This window comes from Pyrgilauda ruficollis, unplaced genomic scaffold, assembly GCF_017590135.1.
Source record: "Pyrgilauda ruficollis isolate IOZ18807 unplaced genomic scaffold, ASM1759013v1 scaffold29, whole genome shotgun sequence".
NCBI lineage: Eukaryota > Metazoa > Chordata > Aves > Passeriformes > Passeridae > Pyrgilauda > Pyrgilauda ruficollis.
Window position 1 is genome coordinate 3,830,613 of NW_024524266.1, and position 15,000 is coordinate 3,845,612.

General features: G+C 35.9%; 1 protein-coding gene across 3 annotated transcripts in view; it reads right to left on the reverse strand.

The window, feature by feature from the left end:
- Positions 1-2,390: 2,390 nt before the first annotated feature.
- NLGN4X (neuroligin 4 X-linked) overlaps positions 2,391-15,000 on the reverse strand; it is a 108,170-nt gene continuing 95,560 nt past the window's right edge. For all 3 annotated transcript variants that reach the window (XM_041472362.1, XM_041472361.1, XM_041472360.1), the window contains 3 exons: positions 13,987-14,172; positions 11,209-11,998; positions 2,391-3,240 (listed from right to left, as the gene is read on the reverse strand). In XM_041472362.1, coding sequence (XP_041328296.1) covers positions 2,391-3,240; positions 11,209-11,998; positions 13,987-14,172 — 1,826 coding nt within the window. The remainder of the gene's footprint in view (positions 3,241-11,208; positions 11,999-13,986; positions 14,173-15,000) is intronic.

Consider the following 15,000-nt stretch of genomic DNA (forward strand, 5'->3'; position numbering starts at 1 on the left):
TTTTCCCAAACACTTTTTCTTTTTTTTTTTTTTTTTTTTTTTTTTTTTTTTTTTTTTACTTTTTTTTTAAGCTTTTTTTAAGTGTTATAAACTGCTGCATCTCAGCTGAGGCATTACATAGCTGGTGGAAATGGCCTGGTATAGAGTCAGCATTAATATATTATGTGATGGATCAGTGAAAAAAACAAAACAATTTTCCATTTCCTACTAGTTGTACTTTGGGGTTGCTGCTTCATCACATTCCAACCTGAGCTCCCAGGTCAGATTTACAGCACATTTACTGCAGATAAAGGATTATATCAGCCACATGTTGCATTTTATCATGTCATTAACTTTTTATTTCTTTCCTTCAGAATTTGCTTTACTGCCTGCTACAACAAAGAGTTGTGCAGATGAATAGACCTCAGTGAATCACCTTGGCTTTGCTTTTATTTGTAGGGGCGACTATTTCAAGGTATTTTATTACAAAACAAAAAGTGTAGAAAACAAGAAGAGGTACAAGGCATCTTGTGTTAATCATTATGGGACATGTGATATCGATGCAGTTTAGTTGTGAATTAATAATAGAAAATACATCTGGGATAGTCACTTTCAAGTGCAGACCAATTTGTTCAAAGATCTTTGGTTACTATCTCTCAATGATGGAGTAACTTTCAAAGACAAAATATAAAGCAATCTTCATCTGCAAAAACCATTTTCTGGGTTTTCACATTCAAATCAGTTGTTGGAAACAAACTGCAAAGTTACTTTGATAGCTCTGCTTGGCCCCTGTTTTTCTAGTGGAGGAAAGGCAGAAAGGAACAACCAGTTAATAATTTTGCCTTTCCCGATGCTCTCTGGGATTTTCAGTTTTATTCAAATGCAGAACAGCTGAGGATTTCTCTGCTTCTCTCTCCATAATGCTCACTGACTGTGGGACTGAGTGCAATGAATCAGCAAATAAGAATTTTCTGACAGGTACACTCTCAAGCACAAAACAAGATACTGGGCTGGTACGTTCTTCATACACTCATCACTCCGAACAGTTTGAAAAACAGCCAGCCAACCAACCTTGCATTTCGCAACTTTCAACTTGTAGTTTTATTTTGTTTAGCAATGCTGAGGAGGTGCTTTCTCAGCTGAGATTCTACTGCAACTGCTGGTGAGTATAGAGCTAGTTTTCCTTGAAGAAGGCTGACCAAAACACAGGCTTTCATTGCTTTTGTCAGGGCACAAAACTCTTCCTAATGCCAATAACCAAGAATTACAAACTGGACTCCAAATATATATTATTGGATGTTTCTTGGTTCAGTTCAACAAGCTTAAAATAGTAATTCTTTTCTTTTGTATTTTTTCTCTTTGTTTTCCAATCCATTGCTGTGTTGGAATTCAACAAAGGCTAACACAAAATTAAATTATAGAAAAAATGTTTCAGAAAAGAACAACAATCTCCTATGAATACTTTAACATGCACTAGTGTAACCTGTAAGAGAAAATACGCAGGTCACACAGACAACTGTATCCTCTGCATGACACCATGGCCTCATATAAATGAAACATGTTAGAAAAAACTCATGGTTTTTGTTAACCACTAGTAATTAAGAAGAAATTCCTCCTTTGGTCTTGGAGGAAACAGAGGTCATATGACTAATGTATATACACATAGGTCACAATCGAATGCACAATCTTTCTAAAAGCTCTTTTCAAACTGAAAACATCAATAAAAGCTGCTTCTTTTTTTGTTTGTTTTTAAACTCACAGCTATGTACATTTTTACAAAGTTTCTTTAAATATAGTTCAGGCTGGCAAGTCATCTCTTTGCACAGAACTATACGTATTTTACTGCATAGTCAGTCCTCCTCTTTTTTTTTTTTTTCATTTTTGTTTTTAATAATAAAATTCTATTTTCCCCATCTGAATTACAGCTTCGTATGCTGGGTAAAAGCCCATGATGATGTCTTTGTTTTATCAACGGCCATGGTATGGCACATAAAGAATCTTTTTTATAATTTTATTTATTTAAAAAAAAACAAAACAAAACACCTGTACAGTCACTGGCTCTGTGTTCCAGAAGACTCTGCTTTGCTTGTTACACTTACAACACCATTTTAAATTACTTCTTCTGGCCTCAACTTTCAATCAAAGTGGCTGAGATCTTAAAGCAGTATTGTAACAGCAATGTACACTTTTCACATTTCACAGGGTTTGTAGTTGATCTTTAACATCAGCGAGTTTCTGTGGGAAGGATCAGTAAGAAAATAATGACTGTCCTTCTTTTTTACTTATTTTTACTTTAGATTTTGACAAGGTGTTCAATGGATGGTATATAACTTTTTCCTCTTCTTTTTTTTTTTTTTTTTCTTTTTTCTTTCTTCCAAGTGGCTTGTGAGGGTAGATGGGGAAGGGCTGAGCTATACCCTAGTGGTCGAATGTCCATGGGGCAAATTTGTACTGTTTTGTCCTCCACTGAAAGTGTTGAAAGTATGCAAAGGCTGCATTCCTGTTAATGTATTTGGAATCATGGTTATGGTGTTGGGTGTCATTAGCGGGATGTCATCTGGAGACCTTCTCAAAGTGAGCGTGTAGTCAGGCGGACAGGTGAGTCTCAGTGTGTCGTGGGCCTGCAGCGATTCACACTCATGGTCATGTTCTAGCTGCTTCATCTGCAAGGACATGATCTCCTCATTTTGTATGTGTGCTATGTCATTGGTGGTGTTCCTCTGGGGGCTGGGGCGCCTGTGAGTCTCATGACGCCGTTTGTCCTTCTTGTAATACAACGCAGCAAAAGCTAAAATATTGAGGAACAGCAAGGAGGCCCCCACAGCAATGGTGACACTCAGCTCTGTGGAGTAATCCCTCTTATTTTCTATCAGAACTGTCGTATCCTCTGGAGCTGTTTTATGGGTGTCTTTCGAATGTTTGGGATTGTTGGCAGGTGTCATTGCTGGGCGTTTGGTGGCTGGCCATAATTTACCAGGAGAACGTCGGGTCACGTACGGAAATGAGGTCATGTCAGGAGGGGGGACTTTAGTTGTTGTGGAAACATACTGAAATATTTCATTCAGGTTGTGAAGGTGTGGTACGAGCTCCAACCAGAAAGCAACTTTGGTTGCTCGATAGTGATCACGCACTCGGGGTTTCAGGCCAATATGTAAATAAAGTTGGTCTTTCGGATTGTATTTGGACCAGGCCACTTCTTCAAAGCGGTTGGGTTTTGTGTGGATGAACTTTGTGTCTTGTGGAACAGGCTGGTTTGGATCTCTAAAAAAAAAAAAAAAGAAAACAGACAATATTACAGTCATTAACATTTCCACAAAAAAACCTACAACAAAACAAAAGCAAACAAACATGAAACTGTCTCAGTCTTACAGTTAATAGTTTATCCAATATTTACAGTAACCTAAAAGCAGAAGATAAAAACCCTCCCTAACAGAAGAATAGCTGTTAATAAATAATCAAAATAAAATTAATTACTGTACAGAGCATCTCAGATACTACAATATTTTTTTATATGAAAATGCAGAAATCATAGTGTTTCAGTTACCAAAAGGTCATCTGAAGTTCTGTGATTCAATGCCATTCTCCAAGGAGTGTGTCTTAGAGACATACCATCTTAGAGAAGTACCAACTGCCTCTTCCCACAGTAAATGTGTAGGTTCAACCCTTCTCCAGGCTTGACACTAACTTTCTCATTTAAGGTACCACTACTTCCACTGCTGTAAGTAGTAAATATGGGCATATAAACCCCATGGCAATATTGGAAGTCCTTCTGAACACACAAAATGTACAACTTGTACAAGGAAAAAAAACCTCTTCAAAACCTGAAGTACCAGGGCTAATACATGTACCTGGGAACCATTTCTGCTTGTTTTTTTTTTTTTAATTGAGCTATTAGTCCTCCTGCATTTAAATATCTACTTGGGGAAAAAAACCTTTGAACTACCTTTGTATCACAAATCTTTCCATCATTTCCTCTAACATGTGACTATTTGAACATTCCATGTGATCATTGCTATGAAGTACTGTGTTTGGTGGCCAAAGGACAATGGGCCTTAACTGAGATGAGAAATATTTTAGCTGAGATCAACCAGTTTTAAAGTACTTCAATAATAGTAAGACAAGAGTAGTACACAAGTCAGAGATAATTTCAAAATTGGTAAACCAATTTATTTTTTTCTTACAGGTTCAGAATAAGGACAAACAAACACCAAAAAGAGCATTTAGGCGTGCTTAATTTATGCATGTCCTTATTATTTTAAATTTAAATACATAGCATGAAAAAAATACAGAAAGTTAAAATTACTTTTACAATACTAAGTTTAATAGTAGGTTGCACATTAATTTGAATCATTTTCTCTACCAATGATTGTTTTCTGTGACTTTGTGATGTATTAGACTGAGAGTATATTATTCATTTCCTGTGCATTACTCAGAACTTTCCATTCTCCTTGTTATTCATCTATATGCATTGGCTTATTTCCTGTGAAAACAATTCTAATATTTTTCTTTTCTTCCAATATACAGTTATGTATATTCTGGGAATACCAAACCACATCCCTACAGATTTTAAAGTATGTTTCTTCGTTTTCCATTTTCAAAAGCCCATGGAACTAATAGCCTACTTTAGCAGGCTATGTACAGGAAGAGCTATTTCTTAGTTCCTAAATGAGACAAGTAATTTGACTTTAATAATCCTATGATTCCTGTATTCTTTTCTACCTGAAATAAGGTATCTTACCTGTTTTTTTGAGAAAAGAAGAATTAACTTCTATATATTTTTGGTATTTTGGCTTACTTATGCTTGTGGTTTTAGTGCATGGGGTTTTTTGGAGTGGTTTAGTGTGTGGATTTTTTTTTTTTTTTTTGTAATATTGAAATATATCTCATCCTTCCCGGTGGTTTAGTGTGTGGATTTTTTTTTTTTTTAATACTGAAATATATCTCATCCTTCCCATTTCAATAGGATATAAAAAATACAAACTAGGGGTTCTGAAATGTTACGATTTCTTTTCTTTCTTTCTTTCTTTGCTTTTCTTTTTCTTTCTTTTTCTTTCTTCCTTTTTCTCCCTCCCCCTCTTCTCTCTTTCAACAGTTAGCCAAATGTTAGTGTGTGTTAGTCTGTGTTAGTTCAGAAAAAAAAAAAAAAGACAATTTACTGGTAATTGTTCATCCCAGATCAAACTAAAGAAGTAATATTCCCTTCCAAGCAGTACAGAAACAGATGTATGCTGCTGCTTTGGGGTAGTCTAACATGCGCTGAAGAAGGAAATAAAGCTATTTATTTTATTAAAGAAAAAACTGAAAGATCTGGAAAATCTAAACACAAAAATATTGGCCCAATTCAGTATAACTACTTTGAAAAAACTTTGGGGTTCAAAATATAAATTCTAAAGCAAATTAAAAATCAACAAGGTTATCTAAATGCAAAACACTTTTCTTCTCAGAAACTCAAAATACTGCAAGATTTCTAGCACACAATCTTGTGTCATCCCCCTTGCTGTTCTGATTCACATCCCAAAAGACTCTGGGAATGGTCCTAGAGAGAACTGATTCCTTAAGTTAGCTTTTGTAAAAAAGTTGCAGTTGATACATGGTACAGGAGATCAAGAAGCTGAGAAATCAATTCACTTTAAAAGCAGCAAGTTGGACATGCACTTTTAAAATTTTTAGTGGTCCTATAAAAATTATTATTATCATCATAGATGATGATTATTTTAGCAAATAACATTTTTATAAAATTAGCATTCTCACTGTGGTCCCTTCCAACCTTACAAATTTTGTATCCTGTGATTCCCTTTCTCTACAAAAAGCCTGCAAAACAAGTAAATATCAGCCTCCTTTTTCCTCTCTTCCATCCTCTACTTCCATCTGTCATTTTTAACTATATTTATTGGGAGCAGACAATTATGCTGCCGCCTCCTCCAAACACAAGAGAGAAAATAACATTACATGAGCCTGGGCTTGTATTTGAATATTTGTTTACATGGCTCTGTGTGGGCATGAAGTTGTCAATTGAAACAAGAAACAGAAAAAAATTAACCATCCCTACAGACAAGTAATTCCTTTGCTGAGGATATCAGAGCTCTGCCATTGACATCAACTCCAGGGCTGATCACTTAAAAAAATTAATGAAATGGTTTGAATAGTCTCTCTGAATTTGGAAGATAGATACCTAAATTATGTTGGGTTTTTTTTACAAGAAACAGGAATAACTAAGTCCAGTCCTAAATAAAGGATCTAATAATGGCCTTGGATCTTGGTTTTATAGACTAATGATTATTTGCCAAAAATATTCAGTAGATATAAACACGAGAGTTTTTATTTCCCTTGGCCATCTTGCTATGCACACTGCAGAAAATTCATGAAGTTACAACTTATGACTTGTTTTTTCCTGGGATAGTTGGTCAGCTTATCTTACTATGAACCATTTTCCTGTTTTATTGGTAGGCATAAAACATAGATGTACAATCATTTCTCCTATAAAATCATCCGTTCAACAAAATTCTTGATCTGTTACTTTAATTTCAAATTTTCCCCTGCCTTTAAGACTCTCACAATTCCTTTGTGTTTCTTGATGTTCTTGAGGCTCAAGTGTGTAATTTCATAACAAAGACTGCCAGGAAAACTTTCTTTAAAAATCCACTGCAATCGTGATGATAACAGTATAATCTGAACAATATATTTCCAGTTCTATACTTCTTACAGTATTGGCTCTCATGGGGAGGAGTTTTCTTGTTTCTCCATTTGTCAGTTGGGAGGGAGTCTTTTTCTTTTCTTCACCCAACTACTATAACAAGATTGATGATTATTGTTATTTATTTTTCTATCTCATTACTTATTTTTACCACCTTTAGAATTCAAACAGCTTATACATCAAAAAATGTCTCCATCATGAAATGCCAGAGTTTTTTTTTCCATATGACAGAACACCATATCTTCTCTAAGGTATATTTTTGTTAATGTGCAGAATAATCCCATTTCACCTGTCACCTTTTTCCTCTCACTTTCAGTCTGCACTAATTTTGTACAACTTAAGATGTTTTTGTATATTGTCATTCAATTCACACCTCATGAGCTAGAGACGTAAAATCAAAACATCAATTTTTTCTCAGTTGATATTAAGTAAATATGCCTGCAATGGATGTGAACTGAAGAACAACACAGACTCCTGTTCACGAGGTAGATTAGTAGCTGACCTGGAGGGTAGATGAAGGAACTGGGTATTTCATATCTGATTGTATTTTCTTGGGAAGAATAGTGAATTAAGAAGTTTCTCATATCCCAAATTCCTTGTAAGATGGTGAAACACCATTTGTGTTGTAACTATTTCTGCCACAGCGTTGACTGTCACTCAGGACAGTGGAACTGTTACATTAATGTATTTGAAATGTTTTAAATTTTGTGTTTTTCTCTGTCTTCACTGGAGAGCAAAAAGTCTCCACAGTTCCATAATCTGTGTCTCCAACCTTATGAAAGGCCCCTAGATACTTTATTTTCTTTCAGTAGTACTCTTTTCTCTGTATGATAAAAAAAATGGAAGAGACAGAAAACCTGACTTTTCTTTATTCTTCTGTTTCTTTTCACACTGTCACAACACTAATAATGCCACAGCCATTCCTGCTTGAAGGACTGGTAAACAGGCATGTTTTCCCTTACCTCCTCTCCTCAATTATCACCAGGTCCCACTGTTGCCATGCTCCCTGTCAGCTAAGGACTAACAGCTAAGGACTCCTTATAAGAGCTAAGGAACACAAACCATAACTACACTATTTTGTTTTGCCATTGGAGACAGTTATTTCTTCAGATGAAAACATCAAAAAGAAATGCAACAGCCTCATAAAAGACTCGCCTGAGAATTGATTTGAAACTACACCTTAATAATTGCAAGTTTAATCAGGTCTTCCATTAGAGAACTAAACTGCATACAAAACACAGACATTTTTAATAACTCAGGTCTGTGCTTCAGAATTAATGATACCAAAATAATACTGTAGTACTGACCTAAAATACAAAGAAAACAAGGTTATATCCTCTAGATCTTTATCTTTCCCAATACCAACACAGGTAGAGCTGAATGAACAGGAGAAAAAGTAGAATGCTGTAATTCCTCAAAACCAGGGCAAATTTTAGAAACCTAATAGATGTCTCTAATGAGAGTATGGCTTTGTATCTACTGTGTGAAACTTCAAATCCTTTACACGAGCATAGCTGGCAGAGTATCTATGAAGGACTGGCACACAACCCCTCATGCTGTTCACTCTTCCCCTGCTGATGTGTCTGCAGAGGAGGTAACATGGTTCTAACAAACAGAATTTGGCATATAAAACTGCCATTACAGTTAGGATGGCACTACTGGCAGCAGACTGAAGCTCCAAATGCACCTCTTAATGAAGCTCTCACATATAATTCTGTGCACTGAGGAGTTCAAAACTGTATTTTCATGTCATTTTTGTATCCCAATCTCAGACTTACTCTGTAATAAATTGTTTTCCTATTTCTAAGGCATTTTGGAAACACAGTTTTGAAAAGGCCAAATGAAAAACTTAAAAAAAATCCCCATCAAAACAAAAAAAAAAAAAAAAAAAAGAGTCATAGGTAGAGGATTAGCAAAATTCAGCTTCCAGGCATTCATTTTAAGCACAAACTATTTGCCATTAAACACTTTGTCACCTCCTATTTGCTAGTTTCAGTAACCAACTTCCAAGTTAAATACAATAAAAGCACTGTGCCCTGTGTTGTGTCTTTCACCTACTGATTTTACAAGATTGACCTGCCCTGCAAACCCAGCCTTGGCAGTAAGCCCATTAAACAGTGTGTGCTTTCTAGCAATGGATGGCCTGTCATTAAATGCCCAGCAAAGTCCATCTGAATGATGCACCATCTGAGCCACAATTTCACAAGTACCTGGATGCAGCCTCTGTGGGAGAGTCATAGAGATTGGAAAAGTCTCAAACACATTAAAAATAAATCAACATATCTGCAGTTCTAATGTTCAATGCTTACCAACAGGGAAATGTGAGTTAATGAAATCTTTCCGTTAAAAGATTTTTTATGTGTTGCCATGGGTACAAAGCAAGACAAGAACTATCATAATAAGGATGGGAAATTATTAGTTAAAAATAGGGCGGGGAAAAAGCCAAAGCAGAGCCCCCAGCAATGCAGTTTTGAAGTGTTTCACTCATCTTGAGAGTTGAAGGACCTGAGTGGGTACAGAGATTTCAGATTCCAAGTGAATGAGCAGAGTGGAGAAGTTACCCCAGAGATCCCATTGCTCTAGGCTTGAGGTGCTGCAACCTTTGGCTTCCTGTTTGAGGAACCAGAGGTGCAGAACAAATGTAATCTTAAAATATTATTTGCCCCCAAGTATTCTGTATGATGCAGAACAATTAATCATTGTTCATCCAAACAAAGAAAAGACCCCATCAAGGTAATATGCATTGTGTTGCTCTTTTCCTTTCCTTTGAAAACTGAAATTTTACAGCTAGAGGCCATTGCTAATGATACATCTTTCAGACTGCCTGTAAGGGAGTGAGTCTGTAATAGAATATATACCCCATTCCTGTCTCATCAGCAATGGGAATTTCATCAGAAATTACTAATGGCTCTCTCAAAGCACCTGTTTTTGCCTTTAGGTATAGTATGACAATGGCTTTATAACCAGAGAACTGGGTATAGCCTGCTGAAATTAGTTTTCAAGCAGCTACAGCTGGAAAGTGCTTGAAATGATGAGTAATGGTGGCAGCTGAAATTGTGAGAAGCTCCTGTCAGCCTCAAAAACTGCTTAAATGCAACTTTTTAATATACAGAGAATAGTAATAAAGTAATTGTAAACAATAGTGAGACCATGGAGATCTTTCATCTCCATAATAATTCCAATGAGGCATATTTGTAAGGATCTGAAGTCCTCTATGTATACATAGCATTTCATCTACCAAAATAAAGACAAACTTATGGTATCATCATCTCTGAGCATGTGGTACAGCCATCATGCAGCATTGTCTGTCCCTAAACCAAAAGCTCATCACAAAGTTTGCCCGTCCCAGTACTGATAACTTCTTGTTGCCAAATACATCTAAATAGTACACAGTTCATTCATTTTTGTTGCTGAACTCCAGGATTTCTGCATGCTTTTGTACCTGTTTGTCTGATATGCAGTACAACAAAGAATTTTTTTTCTTGTGCATTGACCTGAAGGATTTGATTGGTTTTTACTCAATTTATGCTTGAAGTTCTTGTAAAGACTGCAAAATCTCTCTCTCAACCACCATTTAGATTCATGGAAGGCTACAAGGGCAGCTAAAGCCTCTGAGAGTTTCACAATAGGCATCTGAGTTTTCCTTGTATAGCTGCACACTGTTCACTGCAGTGCAGTAAAGCTGCAGTTTCCAGAGCCCAATCCTGCCATTAAACATTCAGTGGAAAGATTTACAGCCCCTTTGTGCCACAAGTATCTTTGTTTTAATTCAGAACTGAAGACTCAAGGTTAACAAAAAAAAGCCCTTGCCACTGAAGAAAAACACTGCAATACTGTTTAAATGAATGTTATAGGAAGAAAACAGAATTTATTAATATTGCTCACAGATTAAGCTGCTTTGAGGGTTGTTTCCTTGGTGTTTACAACTCTATTTCATCAAAATATTGATGTCTTTATTTTGTTTTGCAAGCAGAATTAATTTAATTTTTTAACTTTCTCAAAGCAAAATTTATATCTGAGTCTCTTCTTCATTCCAGTCAAGTACTTATTATTGCCATTATAGCCCTCAAAGGGAAAAAAATTTCCAGTGCCTGCCTTTCTGTTCTAATTCCTCCCTGAGTCCTCATCCCTGTGAAGGTCACTGAAAAACAAGAACTTCCTTTCTTTTGTAGCTGATAAGTGCTATCTGCCTGGCAGTTCCTTCTTCAAGTAGCAGACATGTTGCCTCTGATTTTTCAGTATCTTAGTGAACCACCTTTTCTCTGAGACATGCTTTTTGTCTTAGTAATTGTCCTATTTATTGAACCAAAAATACAGTGTGTTATTATTCTCATTGAGCTACTGAAAGAAAATAGTTGGAGGGAACACACTAATTAAAAATCTATTAAATATGAATAAGCCTCATTTACTTCCTATCTTAACACAAATATTTCTATACTACTACTTCAAAGTCAGATTTTGAGGCCACTGGAATGGGATACTGACTATTTTAGAAGTATGCCATCAATAAAATGAATGCTAGGGGTCACACTTACCCAGTTTTGGCAAAGTTAGTCCAGTATGTCATAACCACTGCACTGAGCATGACATCATTCTTGGAAAAGTTGCAGTTGAACAGTTCTGTGGGACCAATCATAGGAATCCCAAACACATAAGGGACTTCATCACCATGAGCTGAATCAGCCCAGCTGGGTTTCATTTCACTTTGGCAATGGTGATAAAATGCATAGAAATATGTTGGAGATCCATACTGGGCATGCAGGTCAGCCGTCGCAACAGCTGGAGCAACCCACTGGTGGTCTGTAAAAAGAGCAACCAGGGTCTTCCGTCTTGTTTCAGGATTTTCTTTATCTGCCCAGTCAGTGTACATGAATTTAATAGTCTCTCGCAGTGTGTCCTTCCCTTCTGGATAACCGTATAGATTGTCCACAAAATTGGAGACAGAAAAGTCAAAATCATTGGGAGAAACACCGTCTTCATTGTCTACAATGCCATCCACAAATTTCAAACCTTCCCCTTGATTCACACCCAGCATTATATCATAGTTAAGGAATTCCCCTTGCTCCATTAGAATCTGAGGGTCATCTGGAATCACGTCTCCATCTATCACAGGCCCAAAGGCAATGTGGTACGTGGCTGGAGTGATAGTCTGTTGAATGAGTTCTTTGTAATTCTTATTCCGCAGACATTCAACCAAATCAGTGGTATCCAGCATGTCGCAGCCCACTTTATCTGCCAATATCCGAGTGTACTTGGCAGGCTGATAGTTCACTGCCCAGCTGGACAGGGCTGTTCCACTCTGTATGATTGCCTTTTGGAACAAACCTGCAGGTGCAAATTGTTTAAATACAGATCCAATTAGATATTAAAAAAAAAAAATATATATATATATATCTTTTAAAAAAGGAAAAGTATTTCTTACTAAGGAAGCAAAGCTTTGATTATAGAATCCCTAAAGGATGCATACAATGAAATTTGGAATCAATTTCCATAGATCCTACTCACTGTTCCCTTTTTATGCTATGTAGAATGGGCTACTAATTAAAATCTCTCATGTTCTTGATGCTCACACAAAAAAAGCATGAAGGTTTCAGGTTACTGTTTCAAGAACAAAGCTCATTCCTGTACTGCAGTTTTCTTGTGCCTTTGATGGAAGTCCTCTGGCTTTACCACATTGGTAGTCCTCTGAAAATTTCTTTGAAGGACTGGCAGCTAAAGGCACTCATATGCTCTTTGCCATGTAAATGACACTCACAAATGCGCCTTTCAGTAGTTTAAAGGTCAAATGAAAATTAGATGTTCTCGTTTCCTTCACAAAAGCCATGCATCATACTAACTTGAAAAAATTTGCTCTATTAAAGCAATTTCATATGTTTGAATCTTCTATTCTGATATTTTTTATTTACCATTTAATTTTTAAATTATTATTGCGTGTATAGGTTAGCACTGCCTATATGTTGAAGTGTGTGTGTTGAAGTGTGTGTGTGTGTCCAATCCTGCTTATATGTTGAATTAAAATGTATTTAAATGGTTTTGCAAGAGAGTAAGATGATATTCAATGGCTCTTTCTGGTTGTTTTATTTACACTAATATAAAGAAAAATTAAAACCCAATCTGAAGAGCTCCTTTGCTTAAAGCACTAAAAGGCAAGGGGAGCTTACTGGTGAATCTGCTCCATCGGTGTTTTTTTTTCTAGCAAGACCACTAAAATGGCCTATTTTATATTTAAACTGAAATACTTGGGTGTCTTCTGCACATGATTTCTACCATCATGTTCTCAAAATGCAAAAGACAGTAAAAGCTAGAAAAGCATGTGGGGTTTTTGTTTATGTACCTTTGAGGATGATAACTGAATGCACAGACAAAAAAATTCAATTATTTCATCAGTTAAGTTTTTCATGCTTCCATCTGCTTGATTTTGGCATGGCTTGCTCAACAGTTATTCACTGAAATTTTATTTGTATTAATAGACTGAATTGTCAAGCATAACTATGCATTTCAAAATTAGGTGTGTTTTCCAGCCTCCCTGCTATAACTTCTGGCTATAGCTTATCTGTTACAAATTTCTGTCTGTTTTATTTCTGTGATAGAAATGGCATGGATTAATAAATACAGTATATATCTTGGTGTTGTCTTTTATCAAGTCTTTGTATATTTGGTCTTATGACCAGGCATATTTATAGTTCAGTACTGATGCTGTACATTTTTGGAGTTTGGGTTTGGGTTTTTTTGCAGGGTGAGGTGCTGAAGGTAGAAATCCCACAGCTCACTTACCAAAATCTAAAGAACATTGTGTGGGATCACACAGTACTTCTGGGGAGTTAAACACAGTTTTTTAATAAGGCTTAGTTATGTTTTTACTAAGTAAGGAAAACATCTACATATATGTTGGAAGTGCAGCCAAGAGTGTACAAAAAATCAAAAAGGTCATTGCTCTTTTCCATTTTAATTAGGACAAATTCTTTGATAGAAGAGCCAGTGGAATCTGTTGAAAAAGCTAGAAAAAGTGTATTGCCCATGGCATTTGTTGCATGAGATTTATGCTGTAATTTAGTTTTTAGTTTTCCTTATAAACATATTTATGTTGACTAATACAAATCCAGAATTCTATTTAGTAGGTATTTTACAAAAATTACAGACCTCATGTAATTCTAATTTAGCTTACCTCATTTTGTGCTTTCATTACACTCGTTTCCTTCACACAAAACAAAAAAAAACAAAAAAAAAAAACCCAAAAAAAAAAAAAACCAAAAAAAAAAAAAAAAAAAAAAAAAGAAAAAGAAAAAAAAGTACTTTGCCTGGAGGATTGTTACCTTCTGAATAGTGGGAGAGTGTCAGGAGACTGACACAGGAAGCTCCTGCCCCAGATCCAAAAATAGTAACTCTCTTCGGGTCTCCTCCAAAAGATCCAATATTTTCTTCAATCCAACGTAAAGCTTGGATTTGGTCAAGCAATCCATAATTGCCTTTTGCAGCTTGGTCCCCAGTACTTAAAAAACCTATAAGGCAAAACCCCATAATTTTAGTTCACCAGATACAGAGTTAGCTACAGGGTATCTACATATTCACAACACATCTTCCCATCTTTTCATCTTCTGTGCTTTTTCTTTTTTTTCTTCTTTTTAAAGGTCACAGTCCTAGTTAAATGTCTCCTGAGCAAGCAGAGAAATCTCATTCTGTGTGCTGTTTAGCTTGAGTTTGTTTTTCCCTACTTCAGAGATCCCATTTATGAAGAAGTGCTGTTTCTTTATTTAAATATTTCTGTAACAATGCAACAGTAGAGAAAGACAATTTTAAACATTTTATAACTGGATGTGAGTTGGGTACAAAATCTTAGGAAATAATTTTTGGGCAAAGATGTGAGATAGCCAGTCTATGACTGAGAACAACTCTCTCTAACACATTAATATAAATACTTCTCACCAAAATTGTCCTGAGCTACATAGCTCTTTAATTTTCTGTACTTGTGATATGGATAAATGTACTCCAAAACAGAAAAAACAAGGCTGAAGTAAATATAAAAAGAAACATGAAAAACCCTAGGAAAAAAAAAATTACACTTCAATTTCAAAGAGGATATTTATTAGGAAGATAGCAGGTAAATCCATGGCAATATTGCCTTTGGTGGGGAGATTTTATCTGAACAAATCAGGTCTTGTCTTTCTCTTTGGAAATTGCAAGAAAACCTGTGCTGCTGTTTTTTGTTCCTATACTGTGGTTATCAGATTCTAGAAAAAAAGCATGACATGTTTGCTGCTTGTCTTGCAACTGAGAACAAAATGACCATAAGATTAGGACCGAGGTTAATTTTGGTTTTTTGAAACCAG